Here is a 23,195-nt window from a genome sequence, read left to right as displayed (position 1 = left end):
GTTTATAATAGAAATTTTATTACCAATAATTAATAGGATAAAAAATGGGTTATATCTGATAAATTTTCCAAATATAGCACCTACAACAACTTTAAGAAAGTCTTTCCTTTGGGGCATTGCTAGACTTTTTTAACTAGTAGTATTTATAATTTTTTTTCTATTTTTAATCACTATAGTATCATTTTACTAAGCACATCCTGACTATAGTGGTCCAGGAATCAGTCTAAATGCTAAAATACCTGGGACTTACAGTCCATAAAGATAAGACTAAATAGACAACTCTGGTAAAGAATTTTTCCATTGAACTTCTGTTTTCTTCCAACGTGGACAGAATTAAACAAAAATTGGGAAAAATATATACCATCTAATACCAGCTTTTTACAGTGCCAGCTTAACTGGATAGAGTAATTCTGATCAGAATTTGTAGATTACTTGTCTATTAAAGTGAAAAATATGTATACTTGTCCTTGAAAATGTGTAATGAATGCAATATTTAAAATACTTTAGGGTCATTGAAATCTGGCATCCTCTGAGAAATGGTCTTCCTCCAACCCCTAAAATATGTCTCTGTACAATCCAAGCAGGCCTTGAATGTGGCTATGTGGGCTTAGCTTAGCCCAACTTTATATTCCTCTTTCCTCAATCTCCTGAAACAAGTTGGGGTTACAGTTAGAAATGGCCCTTTTCTTTTTTATTTTTTTCCCCTTAGAGAAAGGGTTCTCTGTGTAGCCTTGGCTGTCCTGGAACTCACTCTATAGACCAGGCTGGCCTGGAACTCAGAACCACCTGCCTCTGCCTCCTGAGTGCTGGAATTAAAGGTGTGCACCACCATGCTTGGCTCAAAAATTATCTTTTTAAAATACATTTTATATTATCCATAACAGTTTCATGTCGATACACTGTTTTATTCACATAATTGCTTGCTTGGTGATTAGGCTATTCTTCCATTTGCTTAAGGAAACACATTCATATGGGATTAGTTTTTTCTCAAGACTGTGCTAATACCTGGCATGGTGCACATGCCTGTTATCCCAGTAACTGGGAGTCAGAGACAAGATACCTGCCATAAATTTGAGACTGGCCTAGTTCTGGGTTATAGATGTGTACCACCCCACCTGGTTTTCTCCATTTTATGTTGCTATAACAAGTTTAGATGGTGAGTAGATTTCCCTCTTTCAGCTTTTATCTTTGATTGTTTCCTTTCCCTGCCCTGATGTTAGGATTGGGGTAAAACCTCTCCTTTACTCATTCTCAGGCAATCATACCTTGGCATGGTGAATGTGTTGTAGGCCCTTATATAACAGTCCAGTGCTGCTATCAGACAAACTTCACAGCTACTCTTTGCAGGTGACTGTCACTGCATTCCTACTGTACTTTCTTGTCTATAGGTTGAATTACAGTAGCTGATGATTACCTAGAGATCAGTAAAAATTGAACTTTTGAAAGAAATCTATACTTTCACATTCTAGAAATACTTATATTATGGAAATGTGTCATGAATACTTTTATATCCTCAGTCAATAAAATACCCTATGTAATAAAGAATTGATAATCACCTTAAAAAGAAACTGGATAATCCTAATACAAGGTCAGATTGTTTAACCTACAAAAATAACGAGTTACAGGGTTGAGAATGTTAACATGGTGGTAAGGCAGTTGTCCAGCATGTGTAAAACCCTGAGTTTTTCCTAGCACTGAAAATCAATAATAATAGCCATAATAAGAATTAGAATTGTTCTTTTTTGGTGCAGAATTTTAGATTAAAGGTAACTGGATAACACTGGCAGTGATGTGACTTGTGTCCTTTCATTGCATTGTAACTCCTCAGGTGAGTATGCCTCAGCAGCGGAGCTATACAGAGAAGTATTACGCTCCTCTGAGGAGCACAAGGGAAAACTCAAAACGGATTCACTTCAAGTAAGTACAGCCTGAAAAGTGTCAAGTGTGCTTTCAAATTATTTTAAATAATGACTTTTCAAAATGTGAAAATAAAGGGTAACAGTGAACTGAGTCATAATTACTAGAGATGAAAGCTGGGATTCCTTCTTTTAATATGTCCCTGGAATGATTTGTATATATCACCATTGTTCTTTCTATGTAGAACTATAGCCTACACTGGAAGATAGTTTTAATTATTCACAATTTAGAGAGCAAGCTAATTTTATAATTTCCATATGAAAATCATCGTGCTTGTTCAAATAGTTCTCATCAAAAATAAAAGAAAATGAGCTAAACTAAGATAGTGGAACTAAGTAAAATAAATGACCATTGGCCTGAGTTGACTTTTAAAGTCTTTTAGGAGGATTTGTGTATTTGGATTATAACACTAACTGCTCTTTCCCAGCCAATCACAGATAAGATTCTAGTTAAGTGAGAAGTAAAGACACATTTATTAATTTTGGCAAGCTTGGGCTTGATACCTAGGTAAGCTGACTTTGTCATTTACAATAAAGACTTTAGAACTTACATATTCATGTGATACAGTGGACATCTGGAAAAGTGTATAAGAGGGGTCAGGGATGGGACAAAGGTCAACTGAAGGTGTACTTCTATTCTGCAAAGAATAACAAGGCAGGATGTGGACCTTAAGCATGCATATACCTCATGGGGAAAGATGTCCTGTTCTTCAAGAAATAAAGATAGAAGGGGGCAAAAAGACAGTTTGAGTTCCAAATTTCTTAATCCAAAATCAAAAGGATAAGCAATCAGCTTTGTTCTTGCTTTTCATTAGTTTATGTCTGCTGACTGGCAAAGTATCACTCACTGAATCCTTATTCTAGCCAGTCAGGTCAGCAATGCTGTTCTGGGATAAAATACCGCATGTATCTTCCCTTCTAACTACATGTACAAGAACTAATAGATCATTTTCCACAAGCACACAGAGAAGATGAAACACGTATCTCTAGTATCATTTGCACCTTTTTGCTATTAAATCTGCTAGTATTCTTCAGTGTGTGTTTTAAGGAGTCATGTTGAAAAGACCTAAGGTATTTGAGGTCACATAGACTACACAGAGACTTACACTGTAGCTAGTAATCTATTCCCAGATAAAGTGAACCCTGAAAGGCTCATGTCACTGGCAACAAGTAATATTACCGGAACTCTGTACTAATCATCTCGTAGTCCTAGCTATCTTCCAAGATAAAACGTTAACTTAGCAGTTAAACCACTGTGATCTCACTCCATTTCTGCTCATTGCCTCTAACCTCTAGCCAGTGCTGATTCAGTGTTAAGGTGGAAAGCAAACTCCAACTTTTCCTTTTTCATTTTTCAAGCTCGGTGTGTTCAGATAACAACTGTTTTAATTATCTTTGTTTTTGTCATAATACTGTTGGACTCATTCAGACTCATTTTCTGGAAAAAGAATCAAGTTAGTACAGTTAACCTTTCTACATTACTGTGCCATCTTGAGATTCCTGCATTTCCCTATGTAGACTGTTGCATGTACAATAGAAAAAGTATACCTATTTACTCTGTACTCTGCTTAGTACATAGCCATACTGCAGGAAAATATATCTTTAATTGGAGAAAATTCATGTCATTATGATTTAAAACCTTTGCTGTTGACTTTCCTCTGTGGGGAAAAAGTTACTCAAACATTTTCAGAAGAAAAGTATTTGCCAGTAGACCTTCAAGCTCATGCTCGGTGTGCCCCACAGTAGATGCTGTGGTGTCCACTGCATAGCATCATAGCTTCACCTTTTATGTGTTTATAGAGACTTCATGCCACACATAACTTAATGGAGCTGTTGGCAGCCAAACACCCAGGGATACCTCCCACCTTAAGAGATGGCAGACTTGAAGAAGAGGTAATTGTTATTCTTTTCATTCTACTTATAGAAGTTTACTTTTTCAAGCATTATACTTCATTTATTTGTTAATTCTAGTGTATAACATTTAAGTAATGTAGCCAGCCCTGTTTTCCTGTTGTTCCAAACTTTGCAGTGATGGCTTGGAGTGGCAGAGAATATTGGACTCCATACTATTTTGTTTGTCTGGTGGTCCGTTTACCATTGTTACATGGCTTGTATATACTGCATTAGTGATTATCAAAGGAAAAGAAGATTCTGATTTCATGGTAGGACTATAAAGAGTGTCGTTCAGTAAACAGCAAAGTACAGACATCTTTTCTATGTTTTTATTTACGAGAGCACAGGAACTCAAATTTTCAGCTGCATTTCTCTCGAGAACAGGTTCTCACGCTTCCTAATGCTGCTACCCTTTAATATTTAATACCTCGTGTTGTGCTGACCCCTAATCATAAAATTACTTTAATTACTACTTCATAACTAAATTTGCAATTGTTAGGAATTGTAATGTAAATTTTTTCTGATGATGTTAGGCAACCCCTATGAAAAGGTCCTTTGACACCCCTCCCCTGCTCTGAGAGGTTCCTTTTATTGAAAGAAATGATACTATGTTATTTTACTAAAAATTCCTAATAACTTGTTGTTCTAATTCTCCCAGAACTTTCACCTTTTTTAAGATCAAAGAGGAGGAACATGACTAAAATCAAAAGAGTAGATATAATTGAAATATATTGAACCTCAAAGAGTTATTGGAATCATCAAGATAGAAAATTGAGATTTTTTAAGTACATTTATCCTTTTATATTTGTTAAAATGAGTCATTTTTATTGACAAAATTGCATGGATTTATAGTATACAAAACAGTGTTTTGATATATACAGATATCGTGGAGTGGCTAACTCAGCATAAATAATCTATCCCCATTACCTCATATACTTAGTTCTTTTTTTTTTTTTCAGTTTAAATTTAGATAAGAAACAAGGTTACTTCACAAGTCAGTTCCAGGTCCCTCTCCCTTTCCCTCCCCTCCTCCCATGCCTTCCCCCTAGCCCCCCCTCCATTATCCCCTCATTTCCCCAGGGAGGGTGAAGCCCTCTATGGGGGTGTCCATAGTCTGTCATTTCATATAGGGCAGGGCCTAGACCCTTCCCCAAGAGTTCAGGGTGAGAGTGCACCTCACATTGTTGGATGGGGGTCCAAAGTCCATGTGAATACTCGGGATGGGTACTGATCTGCTGCCCAAGGCTCAATAGATTACCTAGGCCTCCTCACTGACACTCACATTCAGGGGTCTTGATCAGTCTCATGCTGTATTCCCAGGCTGATGCCTGGGATTCAAGAGTTAACCTTTGTCAGGTCAGCTGTTTCTGGGGGTTAAACCAGCCCAGTCTTAATCCCTTTGGTCATCAGTCCTCCCTCTCTGTTACTGGCTTTCTTGAGTTCAGCTCAGTACTTAACCGAGGGAGTCTGCCTCTTCTTCGATCAGCCACTAAATGAAGTTTCTGTTTCCCAGACTCTCTGGCCATGGGATTGTAGGCTGGCACTCCCCAGATCTATGTCTAAAATCCATATATGAGAGAGTACATGCCATGTTTCTCTTTTTGTGACTGGGTTACCTCACTCAGGATGGTTTCTTCTAGTGTCATCCATTTGCCTGCGAATCTCATGATTCCATTGTTTTTTTTCTGCTGAATAGTACTCCATTGTGTAAATGTACCACATTTTCTCTATCCACTCTTCGGTTGAGGAGCATCTAGGTTGCTTCCAAGTTCTGGCTATTACAAATAATGCTGCTATGAACATAGTGGAACAGACATCTTTGTTGTATGAATGGGCATCTTTTGGATATATGCCTAAGAGTGGAGTTGCTGGGTCTTGTGGTAAGTTTATTCCCATTTTTCTGAGGAATCTCCATACTGATTTCCAAAGTGGCTGAACCAGTTGGCACTCCCACCAGCACTGGAGGAGTGTCCCCCTTTTACCACATCCTCTCCAGCATAAATTGTCGTTGGTGTTTTTGATTTTAGCCATTCTGACAAGAGTGAGATGGTATCTCAGAGTTGTTTTGATTTGCATTTCCCGGATGGCTAAGGATGTTGAGCACTTTCTCAAGTGCCTCTCAGCCATTTTAGACTCCTCTATTGAAAACTCTCTATTTAGTTCTGCAGCCCACTTTTTAATTGGGTCCTTTGATGTTTTGGAGACTTGCTTCTTGAGTTCTTTGTAAATTTTGGAGATCAACCCTCTGTCAGATGTGGGATTAGTGAATATTTTTTCCCATTCTGTGGGCTGCCTTTTTGTCTTGCTGACTGTGTCCTTTGCCTTACAGAAGCTTCTCAGTTTCAGGAGGTCCCATTTATTAATTGTTGATCTCACTGTCTGTGCTACTGGTGTTATGTTCAGGAAGCTATCTCCTGTACCAATTTGTTCAAGGGTACCACCCACTTTCTCTTCTAAGAGGTTCAGTGTGGCTGGATTTATGTTGAGGTCTTTGATCCATTTGGATTTAAGTTTTGTGCATAGCGATAAACATGGATCAATCCGCAGTCTTGGACATGCCAGCCTCCAGTTATGCCAGCACCATTTGTTGAAGATGCTTTCTTTATTCCATTGTATATTTTTAGCTTCTTTGTCAAAGATCAGATGTTCATACGTGTGTGGGTTAATATCCAGGTTTTCAATTCGATTCCATTGGTCTGCCTGTCTATTTTTGTGCCAATACCAAGCTGTTTTCAGGACTATAGCTCTATAATAGAGCTTGAGGTCAGGGATGGTGATGCCTCTGGACGTTGCCTTGTTGAACAGGGTTATATACTTAGTTCTTAAAGTGAAAATATTTAAAATCTGCTCTCAATAGTATAGTGTGGCTGTAATCATTGTTGTATAGTCCTTTGACCAGTATTCCCTCAATCGTAAGCCCCTAGCAACCACCACTCTCTCCGTCTGTATGAATTTTATTTTTTAAATTCCACATCAAAGTGAGGTCATGCAGCATTTATCTTTAAGTGCATCAGTTGTTTTGTTTAGTATATTGTCCTCTATGTTTATCTATGTTGTTACAAATAACATGAAATTTTCATTTTTTGAAAGCTAAAAAATATACCATTTTGTGTGTGTGTATTGCTTTAATTTCTATATATGTATGTAGTGTGCGTATATGAATGCATGCTCTCATTTGTGGGCACATGTGTGCATGAATACAGAGGCCCAAGATTGATGTCAGGAGTTATTCTTGACTGCTCTTCTGCCTTCTTCTTTGGGGCAAAGTCTCTCAGTCAAACCAAGAGATCACTAATAGAGGTAGTAATGCCAGCCATCTTGTGTAGGAGATACCTCCTCTACACCTTCCAAGGCTGGAAATAAAGGCAAGCTGCCATGCTCATATGGCATGTATGTGACTTCTGGGGATCTGAGCTCTGGGTCTTCTTGCTGTTAACTACTGAGCCATCTCCCTAACTTCATACACTATATATGTTTATGAATTATTTGATCACTGTTCTTTTAAAAAGGTAGAAGAGGAGTAAGAATAATTTTATTTCTGGTAGTATTAGTTCACTAGATCTATCATAACAGAGTTCTATTGGTTGAAGGCTTAAAGAATAAATAGTTCTTATAGTTCTAGAGTTTGAAGTCCCAAATGAAGGTGTATTTCCTCAAACCTATGGGTTTAATTTCTCCTGCAGTTCCTCTCCTTGATTTAGATATTGTTGTTTTCTTACATGACCTTTGTTTCATGCTTATGCATCCCTGATGTTTGTTTTCTCATGAGGCTCCAATAAGGCACTACCCATATGGCCTTTAACCTTAGTTACCTTCTTACAAGACCCATCTCCAAGTGCAGTCACATGAGGGTCAGGAATAATACATACAAATTTTATAGGAACAGGTTCAGTTTCTAACACCTTTGTTACTGTGACTCTCAAGAGTTATTTTCAAACTACAACTGTTCTTAAAGGCACTGCAACAACTGAATCAGAGAAGTAATCTTATAAGGTATCTCTTGCCTTATTTGTGAAATAGTAATGTCTTTTTTTTATCCTATAAGGGATAAATCTTTAGGATTTTAAAGTTTTTGTGGCTTAGACATGCCAGTTTTGTTCTTTTTCTTTGTGTATCTTAGAAATTTCTGGAATGATTATATTTTATTTTTTACACTATGGGATTTTATGTTTAAATCAAGGAACTTAAAATGTATGGAGTGACCACATTGGTACTGAAACATCATAGTAAATTATGTTTAAGCCTTCAAGTACAAGTTCCTATTGACTTTGTATTTCCACACAGGCCAAGCAGCTTAGAGAGCACTACATGAGCAAGTGTAACACAGAGGTTGCTGAAGCCCAGCAAGCTTTGCAGCCTGTGCAGCAGTCCATAAGGGAGCTCCAGAGAAAGGTACTATATGTGTGGGGTTCTTTCTTGTGCTTATGCATGGGGGAAATCTTGAACATTTTGTTCTCCTTTGAAGTCTGAGCACCTTGTTGAGTGCCCATATCAACACAGATGTCCTAGTTACTTTTCTGCAGTTTATCAAAACACCATGACCAAAGTGACTAATGAAAAAGAGTGTTTAATTGGGAGAGGTTAAGGAGTCCATGATGGCAGAGCAAAGACATGGAGGCCAAAGCAACTGAGAGTTTATGTCTTGATCCACAAGCCTGAGGCAGAGACAAAGAGAGTATACAGGAAATGGACTGACTCTTTTGAAGCTCAGAGTCTTTTGAAGCTCAGAGCCTTCGTCTTGTGACATACCTCCTCCAACAGAGTTCAACCTCTTAGTCCTTGGCAAATACTTCTACCAATGAGAAACCAAGAATTCAAGCATAAAGCCGGGGGGGGGGGGCATTCTCATTTAAACCACCACAATAAGTTCACTTATAGCTAATAGTGTCTGTTCCTGGAGTAGACAGATAGGTAGATGAGTTTTAAGGTTCAGTTTTATTTCTTTAAACTCTATAGTCAATTGCTTTTCATGTTGGGTAAATAATAGTTTGTCCCTTGGAGAAAGTATAAAGACTTCTATAATCTCCTTTTGATCTCAGCTATGTCTCTCCACACATTTAGAATCCCAGGTTTCATTCTTACACACTAGGTGTCATTATAACACCAGAGCAGCATCTATGAGGAGACAACACAGATACGTTGTCTTCTACTTAGAATTTTTTATCAGGGCTTCCACAGGTTATACTACTTAATTCATTAATTATTTACTAATTTTGTTTTTATTCAGTGGAATCCAGCTCAGTATTCATTGATTAGATCTTTTTTTTTTTTTTTAGTGTGTTGCCCTTTACACTTAAAGTGGACAGAGTTTTCTTTTTGGTAGAATACTTTTTAATACAGCGTTGATACAGTTTTATATAAAGTCTCATTCTTACAGAGTATTAAAAAAACAACTCTCCTGTTATGAATACAAGAGATATTTGCCAAATATATACAGAATTTGTGTCTTTCTGTGTGATGTAGACATATAAATACGGTATACACACATTTATGTTATTATCCTTTGAGAACAGAACTTATCAATATTTTTCACATCACCTTTCTCAGTGAATGCTAAATATATGTATCACTGATCAGTTTTGACCTTTTTTCCAGATTCATTCTAATTCTCCTTGGTGGCTGAATGTAATCCACAGAGCAATGGAATTTTCCATTGATGAGGAACTTGTTCAGCGGGTGCGAAATGAAATAAGCAGTAACTACAAGCAACAAACTGACAAGCTATCTATGTCAGAGAAGTAAGAAAACAGTACAAAAAAGAATCACTGTATAATCACCAGTGTTTAGATCATTTAGTGTGAGGAGGTGCAGTGCAGCTCAGTGTCCCAACATGTACTTAGGAGCATGTAGATTTTGCACGTTTTGTTGAGTATTTCAAACAAAAATATTGGTATTAAGTCTAAAACAGAGACATTTTTCTTCATGTTAACCATTTGAAATGTTCTTTTAGAGCCTTCTTGGTTGCTGTTGTTGTTTCGTATTTACTCCTTTTGTTTTGTTGGTTTGAGACAGTCTCTCTAAGTAACCCTGCCCTGAACTCTTTATATAGACCAGACTGTCCTCCAACTCGAAGATCCACCTGCCTCTGCCTGCCTGGCACATTTTATAATATGTGTACATTTCTCTTCTGAATATTTTTAGCTTGTAGTGTATACTCTTCAAATAGGTAAAGAATGTCAGAAGATTCAGTCTAGGGAGCTGGAGAGATGTCTTAGAGGTTAAGAGCACTGACTGCTTTTCCAGGAGTCCTGGGCTAAACTCCCAGCAGCCACAAGGTGGCTCGCAGCCATCTGTAATGAGATCTGGTGCCCTCTTCTGGCCTGTGGACATACATGCAGACAGAATACTTGTATACGTAATAAGTAAATCTTTAAAAAAAGAAAAAAAGATGCAGTCTATAGTGAGCCAACCTTTAAAATTTAGTATGTGTTAGTTCTGATCTTTGAAAGAAACTATATGCTCTTTTTTAGTTCCCACGAATAGAATCATCAAACTCTTTGGTATCTTTTTGTAATAGGCAATGTATTTTATTAAACCTTGAGTACTGGTAGGTACTGTTGGGTATATTCTGAAAGGAAGTCTCAGCTGAGTGTGAATTTGACAGTTTCTTTAATACTGTGATTAACAAACATTTTCAAGAAACTGAATTGTTACTCTCTTGGTGTTATGTGCTGCTGCTGATGGGATTAAGGTTCCGTGACTGCAGAGGTCTTCAGTTCTTACTTACAACACAGATGGAAGAGCTCAATAAGTTCCAGAAGCTAGTGAGAGAGGCTGTGAAGAAGCTGGAGAAACCTCCATCCCGTGATGTGATCGAGTCTGCAACTGTCTGCCACCTGCGACCAGTTAGACTCCCTCTGAACTGGTGGGTGACGGGAAGTCATGCAGGCAGGGTACAGTGTCTTCCAGGAAGACACATTTGATCTGAGGCAAGAGATAGTTGTTCATAAGTTGAACCATTTTCTCTTAATTCAGACAGATGAAGAGATGTATTTTTAAAAATAAAGCAAGTCAAGGATTATATGCTTGACGACTATGTTCTCTTTTTTCTATTAGTTAAGAAAATAAATACAAGCTGTTTTTTAGAAATTATCTTATTGCTGGTTGTATTTGTGAATATTTCTCTGATTATCTCTTTCAGCTGTGTCTTTTGTAAAGCTGATGAATTGTTCACAGAGTATGAATCAAAGCTATTTTCTAACACGTAAGTTCACTGATTATTACCCATGAAAAAGGAAACATTTTAAAGGTTTGAATGTCTGATCATGTGACTGTATTTTCTGTTAGGATCTTTGTTATATTTTTCCTGTATTAAATCAATTTAATGACCATTTGGCATTTAAGGTGCCCATTTTTTTCTTTAGAAGTTACCCCTAAATATCCATGAGGCACAGTCTGTAATTATTGTAATTGAGAGTAGTAATAAGATCCCAAGTTCAGTAGTTTGATAGATTTGAACTCAAGTCCCTCTCCACTGACAAGAGCAAATTACCTCTCTGATGCTTGTGACATGAAGATAACGACTTACCCTACATACATATTTTTTATAACTGTTATTTAAGAAAATAGTAGCACTTGTTATTTTTCTTCATCAGAGACCCTGTCCTAGTGCTGGGATTGCTGTACTTAGAGCATGTAGACAACTCTGTGTTCTGATTGTGGCCTGTACTCTGTTGCTACTTTGCCTTCGTTTTTTAATGACTGGTAATGGTGATGGCTCAGAATTCTCATAATGTGATTTATAGAATGAGATTGATTTATTTATTTATATGTCTGTTGTTGGGTTGTTTTTATTTTCATTGTTATAATGGATTGTGCTCATGAAATTCTAGGCAAAACGCATACACCTGTAATCTTAACCTTTGAAAGTTGAAGGAAGGATTTGGGAGTTCAAGGCTAGCCTCTGCTATGTAGTAAATTTGAGGCTAGTCTGAACTACATGAGACCCTGTCTCAAAAATATAAACAGAACAGAAAAAAGACAAGACAATTTTCAGAATTGCTGTTATTTTTCAAAGATGTACAAGTATTGCCTTATTGATGTGAAATTGTCATAGGACTCTGTTGGTCCTGATGGCATCCCACTGTCAGTTAGAGTTGCTTGGTTCTGGTATCTTTTCAGAGTCAAAGGCCAGACTGCAATCTTTGAAGAAATGATAGAAGATGAAGAAGGACTTGTGGATGATAGAGTACCTACTACTACCCGGGGCCTGTGGGCGATAAGTGAGACAGAGCGATCTATGAAAGCAATATTGTCATTTGCAAGATCACATAGGTTCGATGTTGAATATGTAGATGAAGGAAGTGTTTCAATGGATCTCTTTGAGGCGTGGAAGAAGGAATATAAGGTACAGTTCTTATAATGTATAATAATACTTGGTAATTTTTTTTATAAATTACTAAACAAAAATTATTAAACTAACGCTTGGAGCTAATATTCATAAACCTTTAATTGTGTGTTTCATTCTTTTACTAACTAGATCTTAATAGCTGTTTTGTGAAACTAGCATATGGCTTTATTTCAGTTTTGCATGGGGACTAACAACCAAATATCAGTATCAACTTTGAATATTGGGGAAGATAGTAGATACTTTTCAAGCTAAAAATCTGGAAATCATTGCAATGGATACAGCATAAGTTGGTCTTTAGTTTTATACTTTACTGATTCCATTGTACTATGTATGAGATGTGCTTTTAGGATTTTTTGATTATGAAATAAATTTTCATTTTAAATTTGTTATCTTTGAACTTCATAGGTGAGATAGGTAAGGGGAGGCAAAGTATTTTTAAGTTATAATGTTATATTTCCATAAGTTACTATTTTTATAATTGTTTTGTTTTTGTTTTTCAAGACAGGGTTTCCCTGTGTAACTTTGGAGCCTGTCCTGGAACTAGCTCTTGTAGACCAAGCTGGTCTCATAACTCAAAGAGACCCACCTGCCTCTGTCTCCCAAGTGCTGGGATTAAAAGCGTGTGCCACTACTGCCTGGCTCTATTTTTGTAATATTTTAAGGCAAAATAAAACATCTGGTGTCAAATAACAGATGATATATTATTTAAAATAACAGTTCATACATTTGATAAACTGAGAATGATACTTTCATAAATTTGAAATCATTAGTTTCTCGTATTTGCTATTATAAATGTAAAGCACATGAACCCAATTCATTATAGCATACTATGGAGGAAGATTTGTACTTACAGTGCTTTGTCATTCTTATATTGTATTCTATAGCCTAGACTTGCCATGTGCCCTGTGTTTAGATGAGTGCTTATCATGCCTCTCTCTATCTTTGTGCATTTTTCCTTTATAAATGAAAAACAAATGAATGAGCTACTGCTACATCCACCACTAATTTCTACTTCAAAATATTAGTGAAGAAAGCTTATGAAAATATATAAAATTTATAAATTTTTGGAAAACTTGTATAAGTACTTAAGTATTTTTCTAATGATTAATAGTAATTGTGGGATTAATAGTAATTGAAAGTAATTAATAAATCAATTAATGATAGTAACTGCCTGTTTGACTTTGAAGGTAGAAATGTAAGGAAATAATGATACTAAGAGTTTCTAAGGAATAAATCTGATTAACTCTTCAATTCGATGGTGTATGCTCAGTCATTTATTTCTGTAATCTCATTACCACATATACAAATTATTTTAAATATGTGAATATAATATAAAAATACTTTAAGGCAAAAACAGTTGCAAATACATAAATCTAGTATCGGTTTATGTAGAGCTTTGTCTCACCATGAAATCTCTAGGTATTCTGTCCTGCAAACTGCAGCAGCGTCATCACTATTTCTCATATGTCCTCATCCTGAATTAGCTTAAGGAATTACTTGAACATTTAATGAAAGCCTTTTGCTCAAGGTGTATCTTGGTGTTTTTGGAGAATTTTAATTCTGTGTCTTGCTCTTGTCTTTATCTTTCCCCTTCAGTTACTTCATGAATACTGGATGACTCTGAGAAATCGTGTGTCAGCTGTTGATGAACTTGCAATGGCTACAGAGCGACTAAGAGTGCGCCATCCCAAGGAACCAAAGCCAAACCCACCTGTCCATCACATTATTGAACCACACGAGGTGAGAATAGATCACAAGAAAGGCCTCAATAAAATCCAAGATGCACAGGAGACATAAGTCAAAGCAGTGATGTCATCTAAAAATAGTTACTGCTATAAGTATGAGCTGTATGAAACTTTATATAGGTCAGAAATGAGCAGTTTCATTCGTGTGTGATACATGCTTAGTGTGTCCACTGTTTGGGTACATTTTCTTTACATATTCATCTACTTTTTGATACTTTCTAGTCATCAAATCTAATATATTTTTGCTTACTCTTTTAATTTATTTTTTACTTTTTTAAATTGTTTTTAGTTTTTTAAGACAGGGTTTCTCTGTAACTTTGGAAGCTGGCCTGGAATTCACTCTCACCATGTTGGCCTTGAACTCACAGAAATCCGTCTGCCTCTGCCTCCTAAGTGCTGGGATTAAAAGCATGTGCTACCATTGCCTGGCATTTTGGGTTCCTTTTGGAAGTTGGGTTGCTTTTTCTTTTTGTTGTTGTTGTTTTGTTTTTCCTTCTTTTGATTTGTATAGCCCTGGCTGTCCAGGAACTCCCTCTGTAGGCTGGCCTCGAACTCCGAGATCCTCTTGCCTCTGCCTCCCAAGTGTTGGAATTAAAAGTGTGTGCCACCCCTGCCTCACTTAGAAATGGAGAGATGGCTCAGCTGTTAAAGGCTAGGCTCACAACCAAAACAAAAGTATTTTATATAGCCTTAGTTTTTTGTTTTTTTGGGTTTTTTTTTTGTTGTTGTTTGTTTGTTTGGTTGGTTGGTTTTTCGAGACAGGGTTTCTTTGTAGCTTTGGAGGCTGTCCTGGAACTCACTTTGTAGACCAGGCTGGCCTCGAACTCACAGAGATCCGCCTGCCTCTGCCTCCCGAGTGCTGGGATTAAAGGCGAGTGCCACCACTGCCCAGCATATTATATGATCTTAAGTATGAATTCATGGTGATATTTTTCTTCTAATGTGTGTTTTAGGCTAAATTTATAGTAGTACACACGAAAGAAATAATAAGGAAAATCATCCATTTAATTCTTTTCTTTCTGATGTGTTGTGGTAGGGGAAGAAGAAAGGTCAGGGATATTCCTCCTGGATTTCATAAAACCACTTTAAACAAGCAGTATGTCATGTCATTATTTTCATTCCATACATATGTTACTGAGAAATGGCACAGAAGTAGAATTCAGATTGATTTTATCCAATGTTCCTATATATCATAATGCTTCCATTTAAAAGAACTTCATGGAATTCTTTCTTCTGTATAACAAAAAAAGTCCTTTGAAAGTATTTCAGTGGGTGGGACTATAATCCAGCATCTTCTATTGCATTTAAAGATGAGAGAGAACTTTTGTATGGTTGGGAGATGTGCTGGACGTACTTTGGAAAATATGCAATCAAGATATCTAGTGGCATATTAAAAGAAAAATCTCAAAAAAAAAGAAAGTATTTTCAGTAGTAATCTTGTAAAATTGAATTTTAATGTGTAAATAGATTTTTATAGGAGAGGAAATTTGCATTATTCAGAAGAATTATGCATGTTTAATACGCTTGAATTGTATTTTGAGAGAGAATAAAGTTTTTGTTTGCTTGTTTCTAGGTTGAACAAAATCGTATAAAACTTGTAAATGATAAAGCTGTTGCTACATCACAGCTCCAGAAAAAACTTGGACAGCTTCTTTACCTGACAAATTTGGAGAAGGTATTGCTTTTTTAAATGCTGTTTTCTCATACTGTACTTCAAGAACCACTTTAGTGATTGTTTCCACTTAAAATATCAGTCCTGAAATGAATAGCACAGGCATTTTGTTTGTGTTAGATGAGTCAAAACTAGTTTGCCTACAATGACTCTACAGGTCCTCTGCTCCTTCCCCTGCCTAGCTGCCTACCTCCTACCAGACATGGTCATGAACTGTTGTGTCTCCAGGAGCATCCAGTCCCGTCAGTTAGTCCAGCCACCCCAGAAAGTACCCAGGTATCCTGTATAATTGTGAGGAATATATGGTGAATTGCTTTAATTCACTGTGTTTTAGGTTTTATGTGATCCAAAACAAATTAATGTTAAGATGAAATTATTTACTCAACTCTTTTATTTTAAATGCCTGTCTTTATAGTTACCCAGTTTAAGTACAGTTCATAGTTTTATTTTTGTATTATTATTTAGAAGGTTAAAGGTTTTTGTTTTGTTTTTAATGTTTGGCTATTTGATTAGTGGAACCAGAAAGAAAATTTTTAGTGATTTTTCTGTTCAATTTGATGTTATGTGTACCTAGCTTTAAAGCTTGTCTGTCTTGCTGACAAGCTTGAAAATTTTATGAGAATTTAAGCAAGTATTTAAAATCTGTTACAGTTTAATAGAATTTTTAGGCAAAGGGGTCTCAAATCAATTATATATCTGCTTTCCAGTTACATACTTCTACATGTGCATTATAGTATATACTTCTACATATACATTATAGTGCACACTAGTACATTTGCATTATAAGTGCACACTTCTACTGTGACGTATAGAGCCTTCTATTTAAGAAAAGAAATAGATGGTCTCATGTTGTCAGAGCTCCATCAGATTACCTTATATATACTCTTGATTCATTTGCTTCTGTTTCCCAAGTGCTAGGATTAAAGTTGTGTATCACTGTCCCAGTTATTAATTCATATTTCTTTATGGTAAAATGTAGTCCGAGAATAAAATTTCAAAGATTTAGCTATTTGTATTTTGATTTTAATGTTGCTTTCTATTGTAATCATAAATAGTGCCATAGTGCTGTAAGGAATAATTTTAAAAAAAGATGATTTCCTTTCTTTGTGTCCTGAATAAATTATAAAAATAATAGTATTAGATAATACATAAAATATTAGGTCATTTCACTAGTTAGATAATTCAGATTGAAATAAGCAGCACATACTTGTACAAATAAATTTCAAAGCATGCATCAAGTTATAAAGAGATAGCTAACATGTTTTGTGATTCTTCTTCTTCCCCATAGTCTCAAGACAAAACATCAGGAGGTATTAATCCAGAGCCTTGTCCAATCTGTGCTCGACAGCTGGGAAAACAGGTAAAATTATACTAAGCATCACATGTGTTCCTAAAACACTTTACAGTTTATAAGGATTCTAGCTAGTCAAGTCTTTCTCTGTGTCTCATTCATGTGCATGCACACACATGCGCTTTCTCATGACTGTGAAAGAATATGTAGTTCTCATCTTAGAGGCAGGGCCAGGGCTTCGTTGACATGCTTAAGACTACAAATACTTCAGCCTTTTTCCTAAGTGAAAACTTAACCCTAGAACAATCTTATCTTCTTCATTAAAGATTCATAGTTGTGAACGTATTTCCAGACAAAACATTGTTTCCAAGTAACTTAATTTTGCCACATTAACGTGTTTGGTAATTAAACAAAATACAACATGAGTTTAGTGGAAAAGGTAGTACAGAGACATAGTGGTATAGTTCTTAATAGTAAAGTTTCAGATGGATCCCAGCTTTGAAGTACAGAAAGCTTCTCCTAGCAGATTTACATGTGGTTTTTTGGTTTGGTTTTGATTTTTTGTTTGTTTGAGTTTTTTGAGATGGTTTGGAGGAATTAAGCACAGTCACTTGTGCATGTTAGTGTAAAAATGCCTGCGGATGGATGGCACCATTTTATTCTCCAAGAATTGGCATTTCTGTCCTACTACTGACTTAATGCCAGAATTTAAGTTACTTTTAGAACATTTGAAAGATAAGCCTATTCTTAAACAATACATTTTTCTCTGTGGAATTAAGAGCAAAGTTAAATGTATCATTTCTGTGTTCTGATCATCAATAAATTGAGAATAAAGAACCTTTTAATCTAACATTTACAGAGAAAAATTCTCAAAAGACACTTTGTAAATCTTAAAAGGACACTTACTACATTAAACATTGAGTGGCAGAATAAAAGTGTATATAGTAGTCTATTATAATAATAATGTCTGATTTAAACACAAACTATATTCTTAAGTAAGAGGTCCGGCCTTGGAAGTTGTTTAGTTGATAGTGAGTGTGCCTAGCATGCAGTTGGCCCTGAGTTCAAGGTTAAGCGCCAAAAGAAACAGAAAAGTAGAGTAGGCCCGGGCGTTGGTGGCGCACGCCTTTAATCCCAGCACTTGGGAGGCAGAGGCAGGCGGATCTCTGTGAGTTCGAGGCCAGCCTGGTCTACAAGAGCTAGTTCCAGGATAGCCTCCAAAGCCACAGAGAAACCCTGTCTCGAAAAAAAAAAAAAAAAAAGAAAAGAAAAGTAGAGTAGGACTGGGTCAGAATAGTATCGTTTTAAATTTTAGCTTTAGTAAAATTCAGTTGTCTCTAAAATTTTATTTTGTCTTATTAACAGGTTTTAAGTTTTTTCATGTACATTATTTTATCCAATTCTAGTATTATCAGGGTTTCCTGAACTTAAAAATTGGATTACAAAAATAGTGATGAAACTCTAGCCCCCATGCTGGAGGGACTCTGTGCCCTACATCCCTACTGATACTGTTAGAGATATTGCCATTTGTTCTCAGAGCCAATTTAGTGACTGTCCTGTCATCCTGCTGCTCAGGTGACTCAGTAATTTCTTCCTGTTACAAAAGAAGGTGGACCTGTCTTGCTCTGTACCTTATCAGTTGAATTTCTGTGAGTCACAAAAGTCCTGTCTGTCATATACGTATCCTGCAATTCCAGTGTCACTTGAGTTCTGCAGGATACTGAATAGTGCTGCAGTTGAAGCAAATCTGTATGACACAGGTCTGAGAATTCTGATTTAAGCCCTTTAGAGCAAAGATGAGACTAGGGAGCAATAGGGAAAGTGGTACCCAACTGAAACAAAATGAACTTACTTGTTAGGGTCTATTTTAAACCAAGCTATCTATCCCAATTCTGCCTCTAGTATGAATTGCTTTCCCAGGAGATTCCTGAGTCCCTTTCAAAGTATTGTCTGGCCTTTTCGGTATAAATCAGCTGAGAGCCCAGGACCCCATTGCTGTAGAGCAGCGAGGGTTCCACAAAAGTTCCGTTTCTTGTGTCATTCAAAACAAATCTGAAACATAACCTCATCTCATTTTCTAAATAAATGTGTTAGGAACTGAAACTGTAAATAAATTGAGAAGCAATGAGTGTATCGTTTACAAATTGATGTTGCTCTCAGTTCTTCATTATCTGCTGTTAGAGTGCTAAAGAAGTGATCTGTAATGTTTTTTCCTAAATCTGAAACATGAACACTAGCTTCTTATAAGGATTGAATAATTAAGGTAAGTGAAGATGAGAATTATAAAAATGTATTTTTCTTAGATAAAAATAATAGGAAAGCCTATCTTACATGAAATATTTGGGAATTGCAGTTGTAAGTGATCTCTCTGCTTATGGGTTTGTGGATAGGAAGGCCTCATTGACCACATTCTCACCAAGACTTGTCACATATGTTTTCTTCTCAGTGGGCAGTGCTGACCTGTGGACACTGCTTCTGTAATGAATGCACTTCTATTATAATTGAACAGTACAGTGTGGGGTCTCATAGAAGCTCCATCAAGTGTGCTATCTGTCGCCAAACCACATCACACAAAGACGTCTCCTATGTCTTTACCTCGGAGAAAGCAAACCAAGAGGATGATATCCCTGTGAAGGTAAAGTAGGTCAAGAACACAGTCAAAGCATTGCCACAGCAGTTGGTATTGATGAAGTAAGCAGTAAAGAAAATTGGCACAGTGAGGATATCAACCACTGTTCACTGTACAGACTACTGGAGGCTTCGGCTTCATCACCACCTTTCCCTTGTGAGAGAGAGCTCAGCACACACTAACCAGCACGGCTGGCTGCAGTCATGCCCACTAAGAGCTAAAGAATGCACTTTTCCTCTCCTTTCTGGGATTTCTCTTCACTGTAATCAGTTCCAGGCTAGGAGTGTTCCTAAATGCTAGAATGCTTGCATAGCATGCCTAGAGACCCTGGGTTCACTGTTTAGCATTGAAAAAAAAGTTTATTTTAACCTAAATATATAGCTTTTGTTGAAATTTTGGTTTTTTGTTTTGTTTTGTTTTTAAGCTTTCTTCATAATTAGTCTAAACTAAAGGAAAATGGATGGGTTCCTGGCTGTAGTTGATTATCATAAGAATGACACCGTGTGCTTTAAAACACTGTGGACTGACATTTCAGAATATAGCTAAACTTCTTATATTCCTAACTTTACTGTCTTTTATTCAGAACCTTAAAACATTACTAATTCAATATACAAACAAGATGCACTGGACTCTCTACTCAAAGTCAAAGTGTGTTCATTTACATTTACTAAAAGCTGACTTCTTAGGTGTTTTTGTTACTTATTTTTCTTACACGTCCTTTTTAAATCTTTTTTCTAACAGACTTGATCAAAAGGCAGATCAGTGTTTAAATGTAATAGGCATTAGGGGCCAGCTGAACAGAGTAACAATAGTAGGGTTAATGCTTAAGCAGGACAACTCTTCATTAATTCCTTCTGGGTTCTTGACGTTTACTTTTTAGAAATGTGTGTTCTGAGTCAAATTGGAGACAATTTAAAATTACTGACAGAATTAGGTATTTGTTAGAGTGTTCTTTCTATTAAGAAACCTACAATGCAATTAAAGAATTGGTAGTTGCTTTTTCCCCTCCTGATGTTTGAGTAAACTTTGAAGTGTCAACCTCACTGTTCTCTGCGTGTTGGATAAACAGAATCCCAGAGTTGGAACAAGTTTCCTTTCTTCCTAGCCATGCATACTTATTTGATGCATCCTATGCCCCAGGCCGACGTGGTTGCTCTTCTCTCGTGGATTTTATAGTTTGATGGTGGCGTGTGGGGAAGGAATTTGAGTTACAGCAAAAGTACAGAGATTATTCAAATGATTTTTTATAATTACAATAAATATATAAAATAAAAGCCAACCTGAGCTTTTCTGAAGGAATGCCTATTAAGCAGACAGGATCTAATGATGAGGAGCTTAGCAAACATGGGAAGGGGATGGAACTGATCTGTGGAGAGGAGATTCCGAGACAGAAAAAGAACACGCCCAGGATGTGAAGAGACCAAGATAGAAGTGACTCAGACAGAAGCTGCAAAGCCGTGGGTAAAACTGAAAAGAAAATGGAAGGGCAGGTGGGGCAGTACTCAGGCTTCAAAGCTTTTCAACATCTTTCTTTCCATGCTCTAGAAAATCAGCAGGGATACAAAAGAATAAAAGTAAGGATGAGTTTAGGAGGCCACAGCGGTTGTCTACTTTAGGAACTTTAGGTTGATGGCAGGAGAGATGAGAAGAGGTGGGTATATACCAGGGACACTCACTACAATAGGATGTTGGAGGTATATAGCATGGGAGGTCCCCCAGATTCTGGTCTAAAAAATCAAGTAGGTATTATTGATGCTACAGAGGAGAAGTTTGAAAAGGAGTACATTTATTTATTTGGTGTCTTTAATGAAGAGCTAGAGATACGAAATTCATTCACTAGTATAAATGATCTTTAAAACCACAGGCTGAATAAGACAACCTAAGGAAGAGACATAGAGATTACCTTCAGGTCAAGTCCTAAGGGACAGTGACGACGGGAAAAGGAGCTTGAGAAGGAACTAAAGACATGGCAGTCTGGGAAAACTCACTGTCAGCCAAAGCCACTAGGGCAGTTCTTCAGGAAGGAATGCTTTCCTGGGTATGTCCAGTGATAGAGAATAGATGAATTACATGTGATGTGACCTTGTGTGGCTAGTGGAGATGACTTCAGAAGGAACTCCTTGAGTGCAGTGTGTGAAAAGAAAAATCAGAATAGGAAATAAAACAATGTACAGGAAATGGATAAAGAGTAAAAGTGACCAACTGTTGATAAACTTGGAAATAGAAAACTTAGAATTGTAACCAGAAACAATATAGAAAGTCAATACTTTGTTGTTTGTGTTTAAAATAAATGATTTTTAAGCATATTTAAAATCCAATAAAAGTATACATCGGAGTCAGTGAGACAGCTCAGCAAGCAAAGGTACTTGCTGTAAGCATAATAACCTTAGTTCTATGCTGAGACCCATGTGGTGGAAGAAAAGAGAAGATTCCCCAAGTTGTCCTCTGACCTAATGTGCACTGTGGCATGCATGTGCGCGTGAAAACACCCACAATATAAAGGAAAAGAATAGACTGAAGACACAGAAAAAAAAGCTAATCTGCAGTATTAGACTCTTGAAAAAATAGAGTATTAGTTTATAAAAAGTAGAGATCTCATTGAATTCAAATAGCTACAGGTTTGACTATTGAGCAAACAAACTGTAAGGGTATATGTCTTTATCTGAGATAGTGTAAAGAAAAAGAATGAGAGAATAGGTAAGACTTGAATGTCTATATATTCGGCATATAATGTCTAGATCTGAGGTATGTAATGATTGTAAATTAGATGCCCAAATGTATAACAAATAAAGGATACTATTTAGTAAATGATAACCAAACTAGAGGGTAACTGAGTTTCCTGAGGATCATGAGAATACAAATTTATTTGTGTTAGGGACCAAAGAAAATAATGCTGATGCCTAAATGCAGAACACAGAAAAAAATAAGCATTTTTTGTTTAAAAGGCAGCTATGCTCTAATAGTGAAAAAGAAGTGTTTCTATGAGTCTAGAAACTTAATATATCTGTGTGGGTGGTGGTGATGACGACGGTCATGGTCTTAAAGCACTTATTCTGCCAGTAAAAGGTCCAAGAGTGTAAGGCGGTAATTCGAAGGGTGAATCCACTGCAGTTCACTTTGGGAAGGATAAGTGAGAAGACATCATGACCTAAGGATCACCTAGTCTGTCTCTGAATCCTTTGAATGAACATGTTTTTAAAGCATATGTCAAGAAGTTGCAAAATGGAGTAAGTAATTAGAGCAGCCCAATAGCCAGCCCTGAGGCTTTGGCGGTCACTGTCCTATTCACTATTCCTAGGGCTGTTGTCTTTCCCAGGTGGCATTGGTGGGTAAGAGGAGGCAGTTCATTCATCCTTACACAGGGAAACATTCATCACAGCGTCAGGAAGCATGTGAGGCAGAACTGCTGTCTGCTTTGTACAGGGAGGGTTAGGAAGAGGCTGGTCTAGCTGCCAGTATGCTGCACAGCTGTGGCACTGAGTCACTGAACCCATCAGATCCAAACACCTGTTCATGTGTGGCAGCTTTCCTACACTCAGGACAGTTACGCTTGCTGCCCTGTTGGGAAAGAGATGTCAGTGTTGAAACACTGCTGCTGGTTGTCTTTCATGTGTATCGGTGAATACATGAATTATTTAAAAAGTAAAAGATTAGATACTTTAGTAAACATAGTTTCTTTCTACCATTGACACTGATATT

At 36.8% G+C, this 23,195-nt stretch overlaps 1 protein-coding gene across 3 annotated transcripts in view; it reads left to right on the top strand.

Moving 5' to 3' along the window:
* Positions 1 to 23,195, top strand: part of Shprh (SNF2 histone linker PHD RING helicase) — a 65,031-nt gene that overhangs the window by 28,736 nt on the left and 13,100 nt on the right. For all 3 annotated transcript variants that reach the window (XM_040758233.1, XM_040758234.1, XM_040758235.1), the window contains exons 15-25: positions 1,829 to 1,917; positions 3,717 to 3,809; positions 8,094 to 8,201; positions 9,405 to 9,547; positions 10,501 to 10,674; positions 10,951 to 11,013; positions 11,931 to 12,156; positions 13,756 to 13,899; positions 15,478 to 15,579; positions 16,865 to 16,936; positions 19,314 to 19,502. In XM_040758233.1, the coding sequence (XP_040614167.1) occupies positions 1,829 to 1,917; positions 3,717 to 3,809; positions 8,094 to 8,201; positions 9,405 to 9,547; positions 10,501 to 10,674; positions 10,951 to 11,013; positions 11,931 to 12,156; positions 13,756 to 13,899; positions 15,478 to 15,579; positions 16,865 to 16,936; positions 19,314 to 19,502 (1,403 nt within the window). The remainder of the gene's footprint in view (positions 1 to 1,828; positions 1,918 to 3,716; positions 3,810 to 8,093; positions 8,202 to 9,404; positions 9,548 to 10,500; positions 10,675 to 10,950; positions 11,014 to 11,930; positions 12,157 to 13,755; positions 13,900 to 15,477; positions 15,580 to 16,864; positions 16,937 to 19,313; positions 19,503 to 23,195) is intronic.

The sequence above is a fragment of the Mesocricetus auratus genome, unplaced genomic scaffold (genome assembly GCF_017639785.1).
Source record: "Mesocricetus auratus isolate SY011 unplaced genomic scaffold, BCM_Maur_2.0 Super-Scaffold_100018, whole genome shotgun sequence".
NCBI classification, from domain to species: Eukaryota; Metazoa; Chordata; class Mammalia; order Rodentia; family Cricetidae; genus Mesocricetus; species Mesocricetus auratus.
The sequence above is the reverse complement of the archived record's forward strand: the minus strand, read 5'-3'. Positions and strand labels throughout refer to the sequence as shown.